The 12,208-nt window shown below is 33.5% G+C and overlaps 1 protein-coding gene and 1 long non-coding RNA gene across 2 annotated transcripts; both read right to left on the reverse strand.

Annotated features, from left to right (window-relative positions):
* Nucleotides 1-217: 217 nt before the first annotated feature.
* On the reverse strand, nt 218-1,410 carry LOC122605776. The gene is made up of 2 exons (XR_006324712.1): nt 1,172-1,410; nt 218-791 (listed from the first exon to the last, which is right to left on the reverse strand). It is a non-coding gene; the product is annotated as an uncharacterized LOC122605776 (long non-coding RNA).
* Nucleotides 1,411-11,137: 9,727 nt separating this feature from the next.
* On the reverse strand, nt 11,138-12,208 carry LOC122604455. The gene has a single exon (XM_043777348.1). The coding sequence runs from the start codon at nt 12,206-12,208 to the stop codon at nt 11,138-11,140; it is 1,071 nt and encodes a 356-aa protein (XP_043633283.1).

The following is a 12,208-nucleotide window of genomic DNA, read 5'->3' on the forward strand; positions in this document are numbered from 1 at the left end:
TGTACTATAGATAATTAGTTACAGGTCAGATTACACCTGCAAATTTACATAATTAGCTAATGAGATATGGCGTTTTACTCATAAAATTATGGATTTGACTCTTTTTAATAACCTTGTAGAGTTTCCCTAAGTATGCTACTCTGCAATAGCCGGGACACAATTAAGACACTCACATTATACCCGTAACAATAGCGGTTCGAGATGAACCATATTTAAAAAAAGGGAAATATAATTAACAATTAAAAAAGGTAAAAAGGGTATTGTTATTTATACTCCACTTATACAACATGATAAAATTAAATGGAGTATAAATAACATTATCCATAAAAGTAAATAAAATAAAATACAATCCTAATAATGATACTAATACTAAATATAAGCTAAACTAAATTATAAAAAGCGGCTTTTTTTTTCACCCTCTTTAATTTATTTCATTCAAGTCTTTCTTGTTTTCTTGGCGGTGTTGTCATGAAGGACATCAAGCAAAACGGTGCTCTTGCATTTAGGGCACTTAGGATAGTCCTCGGCAAGCATAACATACATCAAACAACGTGGACATCCAACCAACATCATTGATGTAGCTTCTGGGCTACTTGAGTATGTATGATCATGAATTATATTGTTTTCTGATGATACACATGAACTTGTTGGAGACAAAGTAGTGTTGGTTGATGATCTTGTTGGCGATTCTTCGGTTCTTCGAAGAACAATTGGTGGTGATAAGTTTAGCTTCAAGTCTAGCCTCTTACCTCCGTTTCTTTGGCTCATGTTTACCTACCAATTAAGTTAACCTTTGATGATATCAGTCAACTTTAGTATCAAATAATAAGAAATAATCATGTTAATATATATATTAATTAACTTTGATCATGCACATATATATATAACAAAATTAACACAAAAAAAAACACATGATCATATATAATTCATATGTTTATCGTATAACATATATTAATCTATACAAAGGCAAATGTTTGGCACAAATCAACAAATATTAATCTATAAAAAACTTTCTAATTTACATATCATTAAAGACCCAAGCTTTTTAGTTATAGCAAACATACTTTAAAAGTTGTAACATATTTGATTGATTATATTCCTACCGGCTTCAATTCTTTGTTGACATGATATGTATTAGAAAGATTTAAAAATGAAACATTTATATGCTTACCTTGAAATTGGAAAATCTTGGAGAAGAACAAAAGAGAGATTAAGGGGGTGATCAAGATACCAACTATAGTGAGATGGTTTTGTAGGTTTGGATGTTCAAACCCCATGTATACATACATATATTTATATATAAGCAAGAAATCAAAGATAGAGAGAGAGAGAGATGGGTTTGATTTAAGGCTTAATTTAATAGAGAGAGAGAGAAGGGATTGAAGTTGAAGAGAATTGAAGAAGGTGTGGTAGAAGATGAGAGAGATGTAAATTGAGGGGCAGGAAATACATTAAATTTATTGGAAAAAAATCCCAAGCTAAAAAAGGAAATTTGTAGTAAATATTGCAATTAAATGAAATTGCAGAAAAACCCCTCTTCATTCATTGTTTAGACATTAGTCATTCATTTAGCTTTAATGTGTGCATTGATAATTTAATAATTTTACAGCCCACTTGCATTATAGTACCATGTTATAAACCAAAATAATGCTTTAGTCGATTCATAGATGTATATATTTGTACGGTAAGTAGTAGGTAATATGAATTGATAACAAATGAACAACCTAAGAAATTTGCCAACTTCTTTTAAAGCTTAAACCAAATTTCTAACAAATCCAACCATAGCTTTATTAAAAGTCTTAATTCAATACATATATTTATGTATGATAGCCTTAGACTTATTTCTACTTATATCATACTAATATCTACACATGTAATACCCTATTTATGGAATCACACCTAACAAATAACTCATTTTCTCTTCTCTTTTCTCTTTTGTCTCATTCACTTCTATAGTTCTATTTCTAAATTTATCATCCCAAATGGATGTATATATATGTTTTATGTACGCTTTAACTAGCTTAGTTTATTCGGTTTGTATCACAAATTTGCATTGGTGTCTCAACTTATTCGGGGGATAAAACTTGAATATTTTTGTCTAGGGGCCAAACATGTGAAGTAGTATTACGTCGGGTATGTAACTTATGTCCATGTTTCATTTTACATGATTAAATAGAAACATAAGACTCAATTGACATTGTTGGCTAGCTCATCCCCTGCTTTTATACGCTTAGATAGGAAGAAAAAAAAATGTATAGAGGTAAATAACGAGCAGACTTGGTAATGGCAAATTATAACTCTAATACGGAGTTAGGCTATTATGTAAAAAGACCAAGGGTTAAACAATAAATAGATTCCACATTCCCACGTATACAAAAGAAACACTTAAAAAATGAGATGATTGAATGAACTAATTAAAGAATAAATGTAAGATTTAATGGAAAATACTCTCAGCTTAACATTCACCAAATAAAAATTGAGAAAAGGATTTTTGGAGAATTAAGTTATAAACTACTCTCAGCTTACCATTCACCAAATAAAAATTGAACAAATACCTTAGAAAAATTATACATATTACATTATTAATCCAAAACATTGGGAGCCTATACCTTCCGCCCCCGGTGGTGACGGTGGTGAGGGCGACAATAAGGACGGTGATGAGGGCGGCGATGGTGGTGGATGTAAAAGTAATAGATGTTAAAGGTGGTATTGTAGTTATTTTAAGTGTAGGAGGATCTATATTGTAAATTATTTCATTAAGGGTATTTTAGGTATATTAGATGAGGATGTTTAAATTAGTGAATTAAGGAGAAAAGGTATTTTTGGTTTTTCAAAGGTAGAAAGTTTAAGAGAAAAAAAAGTGGTTTATTTTATTAGATAGTATAGATAGATATGTAGCATGCATGAGTGTCTTATGTAAAGAAATTAGTTTAATTACTTTGATTATCCAAAACCTTGCCATTTCAAATTTCACAACCATAACAATAATACGCAGTCACATTTTAAACGGATATTGCGGTATTGGGGATGTAAGATGTAAATAGTTATACACATAAACTTCAAGTGAAATGATGAATGTTAAACACGCCCCATTTTCTCTTAAATTCAAAGAATGAAAAGTTAGAGATGGCTATTAAATGATCTCCAATCGATTAGTCCTTGATAGCATCGTGATATATAAATTATGAGGACGACATGTAACCAGTCTCAACTAAAGTTTTAAAGAAAACGTTACAAAAACAAGCTAAATATTAAATTTACTATGTGTTTTTAGAAATTTTAATTATAATTGATATGGATTGGTGAGGGCTTATTATTTTAAATGTGCACTTGTCACAAAACACCAACTACTTGCATAAATGCAACATTAAGATTAATATTTATGAAAACTAGTAGTACTGGCCTTTAGCATTAAGAGTTAGAGCTATGGTTGATGTAGACGAGGCTTGTTATAAGAGTATCTTCACTAACCTATTCTACAGGCAATTTAAGAGAATTCAATGTGTAGAGTGAAGTTAGTGAATGTAGTTGTTACCTTAATTTATGTTGTTTAATTTACACACCAATGTTAAGTTTGTACGATTGGTTTACAAAATGATGTGTGCCAAAAAACTTACAAGTGAGCTAACCAGGATATGTGCACTATAGACTTGCATGAGCGGTGTCAGATCTTAAAGATTATATCGGCGGGGCCGACTAATAATCATAAATGTTTTTTAACGAAGTGCGAATATATTACCACTACTAAGCTCCCCTCGGGGCCTAAAGAAGATCCGCCCTGCATCAGTTAAGCCTATGAGATAAAATCCTAGTCTAATGGTCGCAACCGGGTGCGGTTGGGGGTTGTTTCTTTGGAATGAAGTTTCAAGTTCAAATCTAAACATTATTATTTAATTATTAACTTGTAAAAAAAACTTGTGTTAAAAGATATATCTATGCTTATATCTATACTATATTATAAAGCAATAAGGTTTCAATTTTCAACTTTTAATTTCAACAATGTACACATGTACCATCATCAATGCCCCACAACTTTCAACTTTTATTTTCACATCTTTTCAAATCTCAACCACTCATTTTTTTCTCCCGCCCCAATAAATCATTATTTCTCTAATTCATTCAAAAATCTTTAATCTCAAAAACCATACATCGATAAATTATAAAAATTATATGGGTGTTCTTAAAATCTAATGCTCTTTCATTAGAGATGTCATTCGATATACTTTTGACGAATTTTTAAATCCGATGACGGAGCCTGTACGGCTAAGGCATTTGGCTATCACACTCTATGATCTATCACACTCTATGACCTATTACACTCTATGACCTATCATCCCCACCATTTCACCAATACAACACGCCTGTAATTTCCTCTCTTTTCTCTATAAATGTTTTAATTTAAATTCATCTAACTTTTCAACAATTATCAAGAATGAGTTGATCAATCATATTATGTATCCACAATAACAACAATATCAATACCCAACATGACAAATATGCGACATATGAGAAAAATAAAATGTAGATTGTTTATAGTGTCCAAAAGTAAAAGAAACTTTCTAAAAGTTGGAGTGATATAATCATCGATGCGTATTCTATACTCTTTGCTCTCAGGAAAAAAAAAATGTTTATTCTATAACGCGCCCCATATCACGACCAGGGTTTTTGGTAATTTGACCACTCACTTTTTGCTGCGAGGGTCGTTGCAAAAAGTCCCGTCACGTCAGCTTTCCACTAACACCGCTTTAAATGTTTGACCGACTTTATTCCACTTATTGCAGCGAGGGTCGCTGCAATAAGTATGTCGGACCCAATTTCGAAATAAAACCGATCCACCCATCCATTCCATCATTTTCATCCGATTTTCTTTCACAATTTCTACCAAATCCATCCACCAAAACACCTCCGGCTACTAACAATCCGGCCACGACGACACCACCAAAACACCTCATATTTTAACAATCCAGTCCTCTTGTTATAACAATCCGGGTACCACGAAGTTTCGGGATCATCACCCCCGCCAGCCACCACCGGCCAGTACCGCTAGCCGCCACCGCCAGCCATCACCGTCTGTCTTACAGGGAAGTAGTATTAGCAGCGACATTTGGACTTTTAAGAGCCCGCTATTTCCCGTCCGCCGTTTGATTTTCCGGCTATCCTCCCCCAAATTCCGGCCGGTCGTCCTCCCCCAAATTTTTCGGCCATTTCAAATTCTGGTATGTATTTTATGCTTTTTGATTTTTATTATATGTGTTTTTGATAGTTAATTGGTTATATTGGTATGTTAGTATAGTTTTTGTATACATATTAGTTTTGTTAATTTGTTAGTTTTGTTAGGATTATCAGTTGTTTATAGGATTTTAATAGGTTTGTTAGTATAGTTAGTTTTGATTTGTTGATAATTTAGTGATTTGTTAGGAGCCACTAATTTGTTTTGTTAGTGATTTGTTAGAATATTTTAGTCATTAGTGTTAGGTGTTTTAGTGTTTGGTTAGAATATATTGTTAGATGAAAAATTACGTAGATTACAATTTGTTAAAAAATTGATTAAAATAAATAGCCAAGATTATGTTAAAAATATATGTATTGAACTAAATACCCAAGATTATGTAAAAAAATTGATTAAAAAAAATACTTAAAACTTATAAAAAATTAGTTTAACAAAAATATAGATAAAACTATATATAAAAATTAAGTTAAAAAGTATGACGTGTAAAAAATTTAGTTAAAAAGTTAAAAATATATTATAGAACTAAATTGCCAAGATTATGTAAAAATATTGATTAAATAAACTACTTAAGACGTATTAAAAATTAGTTCAACAAAAATATAGATAAAACTAATTATAAAAATTAAGTTAAAAATATGACGTATAAAAAATTTAGTTAAAAAGTTAATATAAAGACATAGATATAAGTAAACTATATTAGTATACAACAAAAGCAAATGTATAAGTAAAAAGAATAAGAATAAATTTAAAAGTATAAAAGTAAATATATATTATATAAACGGAGTTCTAAAATTTATTATAAAGTTAAAAAGATATATATATAAAAGTAATAAAATTTGTGATAATTTTGTTATATGATTTGTATTTTGCAAAAAACGTATAATATGATTTGTATTTTGCAGTATAGATGACTACTTACCATGGCGGTGATGGTGGTAATGAAGACCCGCGTAGACCATGGTGGAAGATTACATGGGGCTGCAAAGGCAGCGGCGGTAAGGATGATTTGTATTTTGCGATTTGACTTCGGTTGTTCCTTAAACTGGACTTTAACGACCTCTACTAAATCGTCGATAGTTTCGTCATCGTTAGAGTCTTTTCGATGATCGTTGTCCGGTAGGCATGTCGACGGTCTCAGGTCTAGCTTTCTCCAAAAGTCATTTATGTTATGCGCCTCAACACGTTTGTCTACATTTTTGACGAAAAATAATTACAATATTTGTGCATTTACCAAAAACAAAACATGAATTACCTATATTTCAATAAACTTACTGCAATGCATGTACGCAGCTAGACGGCAGGCACATGGAAGGCCACAACTAATCCACACCTTACACCCGCACTTTCTCAAGTCTTTACCGATCTCATTTTTTAATCGTTTAATTTCATCAACCATTATATCAAGAGCTGTCACAGATACAACACAAAGCAGGTCTTTCAAACATGGGTAGTTGTGTTTACCAGCTCTATAAATCCTGCTTTCCTCCAGTTGGCCCTTGATTTCTATATCTTGTCCGAGGAGGATATCATTAACACATTGAATATTCTTTGAAATGTACATCTCCCCTGCAACTCGGACTTGAGGAGTGAATGCTCAGCCTCAACTCTATTGGTAGTGTAGTTACGGTAGTTGAGGTGCTGATTGACCCAAAAGGACACAAACTTTTCCTTGTACGGGAAAAGTCACTCCCTCTGCGGGTACTTGTAAACCTCTGTCAATTTAACATTTGATTAGCTTGTGTAGGTATATGTGATTTACCAAAAATTAAAAAATAAAAAACTTCAAAAGCACTTCACTTATTCTCTAAACGGGGACCCATCTTCTATTTTAAATCTTTTTTGTTCTTGGTGTACTCTTCTAGTGTGCGGGACTTGTAAAGTTTTTTCCACCATCCGTAAAAATGCCCCCATTTCCCTTCCCTTTCTAACGAAGGCATGCTAAATTTGTCTATGTTCCTCCATATGTGCACTCTACACAGTAAATGGTATGCTTCAGGCATAACGGTTTTGCATGCTTTCATTAGCGCCAGATCCCTGTCCATGAGTACCACGCGTACAGCAAACCCTTCACCTAAAGTCGACTTCAAACACTCCCAACACCAATCTATAAATATGCTCTTGTTCGCTTATGATAAACGCATATGATATGCTAAAGGTCCTGTTTGTTGGAGTGACACCAACGATCTTGACCAACAGCATGTTGTACAAATTGGTTTTGTACGTGGCGTCTATTTGGATAACATAAGGAAATGCATGCCACAACTTAAATGATGTCGGATGTATAAAAAACAGATTCTCCAACCGACCAGATACACTGTTTGTTGTATGATAATACAAGTAATTATGCTCCTTAAGCAAACTGAACATAACCTGTGTCGTTGGAACAATATGGCGTACATATGCCGTTTCAGATACTCTATTATAGTAAATAAATAAAAAGATATGTAAATTTGATATAATATACCTGCATTGGAGTGTCCCCATGTTTTTCGGCCGCCTTCTTCCGCATAGCTTTTTGGAAATTGTAAATGTCATCACTGCGGGTCAAGTTTCCTGGAAATCTTTCTTTCAATAGCTTTAACATCTTACGGGGCGTAGAACCGTGATGATATTCATCTTCCAGAAATGATCTCTCATCTTCAGTCAACCTTCTTGCGTACGCGTAACCCTCCAGATTCTCAGCTGGATAGTGATTATGTGTGTCGTCTATAACAGTTACTCTCCAACCATCATCAGTCAAACGACCGATTAATCTAAAGGGGCACTGACATTTAAGTGTCTTTTTAACGAGCCCGCTTATCCTATCATCCATTTTCCCAGAAAGATTACAGACTATCGTCACTTTATTTTTTACACCAGCTAAGTTGGAATTTGTTCATCGTTTGATTAATACATAACCAAGCTGCAATGCTGTAATTTTGGCCCAGTTGAACAATTCTTCGTGTGAATCGAAAACCTAAATTAGTTTTTTTTTTAAATTATAATTAATTTGTATACTTATAAATATCTAACATTTTAAATATGCAATAAATTTAACAACGCCAAATTAAATAGTACTAAAATATAAATTGTTTAATGATATTTGGTATAAAAAGTAATGTGATTTCTTTTAATGCAAGTATTCTTTATATTAAGTGGGAAAGTAAGTGATTATAAAAGTTAACAAGGATACCTGATCGGTGTGGAAAACCCTAGTGTTGTAGTCAAAATGAGGGGCCGCCTCTGGTATCTCAAATTCTTCATTAGGTTCTTCTAAGTGAAACTCAAAACCTTCCGCACCCATTTCGCCCCATATACTTTCAAAATCCATCTGAAATATATATACGTATACGTAAACAGGGGGCAAAAGAGGAATTTTAACTTGGATGGATTTTTTTTATTAAACTTTTGTTTTTCTATTAAATTGAAAATGTAACCACCTATTTTAATTCCTTGTACGTAAGAAAGAAACTACCATCCCTACTCTTCAATTTTAACTTGGATGCACATTTCGTTTGATATTAATTAACTAATAAAAACAAGAGGATGTATAAATGGCACATATACAAAAACTTAAAAGAGGGTGTCATGTGTCCATGTGCATCAATCGACTTTGATAGAAATTAATAAATAATAAACTATAATAATAATACTAAAAATCTACAATTTATAGTATAGAGTCTGCCATATATTGAAAATCTAATGTATATCTATATATCTATATCTATATATATAAAGGAAAATAAGAACATATACATATATATATATATATTGAAAACTATATATTGAAAATGAAAATGATAGAACATACCTGTGGGAAAATGAAAATGATAGAAAGAACTGCCTGAAAACGAAACGAAAACGATTGTGAGAAAATGACGCTACGAGTTTACATCTATAGAACTGCCCGTACACTGTGGACTTGATGGTCTACAGTAGACTTTTGTCTTTATTCACTTTTTGCAGCGAGGGTCGCTGCAATAAGTGACTAAAAACAAAAGTCTACTGTGGACCATCAAGTCCACAGTGTACGGTTATGTACGATGGACTTTTTGCAGCGACCCTCGCTGCAAAAAGTGTGGTCATTTTACTAAAAAACTGGTTAGGTCATCAGGCGCCTTCTATAATCAAACATTTATCGGATTCGTATACTTAGGGCTTCGGGTTTCCAAACACTATTGTCTTATATATAACAAACTTTCAAATTTTGTATGCAAAATGTATTTGTACATTTTACTTCATTAGTTGTTTTATATTTGACTATAATTGAACTGACATGAATTCTTTTATCTACTATGTTCTTGTCATGTGTGACCTAGATCTAGTTATCAAATTGTCAAATTTGGGTTCACATTTTTGGGGAAAGTGTACTAAAAAGAATGCACATTTCAGGTAATATATTTCGATGGCAGGTTTCAAGTTTCAAGGGACCAGTTGTAAGGTTTTCAAAATTTTTTTTTTTTTTGAAAAGTGACTTTTATTCATGAGAAAATGTCACAAATGGTCCCTGTGGTTGTTGGTATTCACATTTTGCCCCCTGTGCTTTTTTTGTTGCAAATGGTCCTTTTGTTTTTCATTCTCGTTGCCAACAGTCCCTGTCACTAACTTTTGTAAGTTTTAACCGTTAAATCTCTTATGTGCATACCACGTGGGGGTATTTTAGTCTTTTACATCTAATACACCCTTCCTCTTTCCTCCTTCTTCTTCCTCCTCCTTTCCTCCATGTTCTAGCCTGCTTCTCTCTCTCCACAATATCAACTTCTTTTTTTTAATCTATCTAATTTCTTTACATCATCATCTCAAAAAATACATGCATTATTATATAGTAAAAAAAAATTGTTTTTGTTTTTGAATCATAATAATCATCTCAGGTACCGTCGCCTTTTTATACTATGAATCTTCATCTGTAAAGTTTGACTATGTTCCTCCCATTTTTCATACTTTATGATAACCATATCAAATTAATGAACCCCATATTATAGAAAATGAGAGACACGGGCATAACACTTGTTTAGCTAATGAACAATTGAACCCAACTTTATCTATACCAACATAAAAAATTTATGCGAAATCAATTCCACCCTACTAAGCACCACGATCACGATCCAAAAAAAATTAACACCCATCGCAAGCTTTATTTGAAGCTTTTTCTGTTCACACATTTACGATCCAGAAAAAACCCAATATATCTTCATTTTCGGCTGCTCCTTTTCCGGCCAAACTAGGTGGTTCAAAACGACTGTGTAGTGGAGGTCGACGGCGGCGGCAGTTCACCGGAGTGGCAGTTCCTAGGAACCCAAACTACCCAGATCTTCAACCAAGGATATAGTCGGCCCAACCCCATCCTTCCCACAATCAGAAAAAAACCTTGGCTTTTTGCGGCGGAGCTGCGGTGGTTTATATTTTTTCGGCAGCGGATTTTTCGAACTAGGTTTTTGGGTTCCCATAGAAATATAAACTGAGGATAATGATTTGAGATTGTGACGAGCAAATGAATTTATATGTTCAAATGTTTTGTGAGGCTTTTTGGATTGGAAGGTATGTATGTATGATGCATACACATATAATGATTATATATAGATACAGATCTTGCATATATATATATATATATATATTATTAATTAATTAATTGGAAAGTCTTATGTATTTATCACAAATAGTCCATGTGATTATAAAATGGACCAAAATGCCCTCACGTGGTATGCACGTGAGGGGTTTAACGGCTAAAACTAACAGAAGTTAGTGGTAGGGACTGTTAGCAACGAGAATGTAAAACAAAGGGACCGTTTGCAACGAAAAAAAACACAGGGGGCAAAATGCGATTAATGGCAACCACAGGGACCATTTGTGACATTTTCTCTTTATTCATATATATACCACGACAAACATATCGGGTATCAAACCGAATACAAGAAATTTACATCATACTTACATTAGCTCAAACCTACACCACTCCTTCCAACTAATCGAAACATTTTTCTTACGATTTCTATACCATAAGTAACCCATAGATCTAGTATTTTGGAAAATCGATTCGACTACAACATTATTGTTAGCGAATTTCTTATCGTTCCTTTCCTTCCAAATGAACCAGCACGGTATCATGATTATTCCTTTCAAAGCCTTTCTTTCCTTCTTGCCTATTTGAACATGATTATGAATTTCCACAAGATCCTTTGTAGTAAAAACAAAAAAGGGAAACGCCTTGCACCACGTACTGATCTTGTACCATATTAGAGAGGCCACACCACAGGAGCAAAACATGTGACTAGTTGATTCAAGGCTCTCGTCACAAAGAACACATATGTCATCATTGATAACAGAGTTGCGTACCTTAAGAGCATCAGCAGTGGGAATGCGGTCCATAACCATTTGCCACATGAAAATATTGATCTTTTTTGGAACCCAAGACGCCCACTGTAGGATGTACCTATCACTCAAGTTCTGTCCAGTAATCATCCCATTCTTGACAGCTTTAACCGTAAACATGTTGCTTGTGTTACCTATCCAAATCCATCTGTCCATTCCTTCACCAAGGCGCTTGTCTGCAATTGAATTGTACATAAGATTAAACTTGTTAAGTTCTTCTCCCTGCTGTATCCCTCTGGACCAATTCCAACTCCAATCAAAGCCACTGTCGGTCATCCTCAATCGGTTCTTAATTGAACACTTTTTATCTTTCTTGAGTCTAAAAAGCCTTGGAAATCCGTCTTTGAGAGACGAGTCTCCCTCCCATATATCGAGCCAAAATCTAATGTCAGCGCCGTCGCCACAAACTCCATTCAGAAGCTGGTGAATTCCCATATTATTGTACTCGATCGACTCGATACATCTCACAATTTTCCTCCATACACCAGAGCTCTGGTTGTCTATAGGAAGACAACCCCAGCTCCGTTTCTTGTCATGTATTGCCTTTATCAATGTGCCATTCAGTTTAAGGTGTAGACCGAAACTTTGGACTCGTGTAGTCGTATTATTAATATTAGTATAAAAAAACAT

The sequence above is a fragment of the Erigeron canadensis genome, chromosome 6, assembly GCF_010389155.1.
Source record: "Erigeron canadensis isolate Cc75 chromosome 6, C_canadensis_v1, whole genome shotgun sequence".
NCBI classification, from domain to species: Eukaryota; Viridiplantae; Streptophyta; class Magnoliopsida; order Asterales; family Asteraceae; genus Erigeron; species Erigeron canadensis.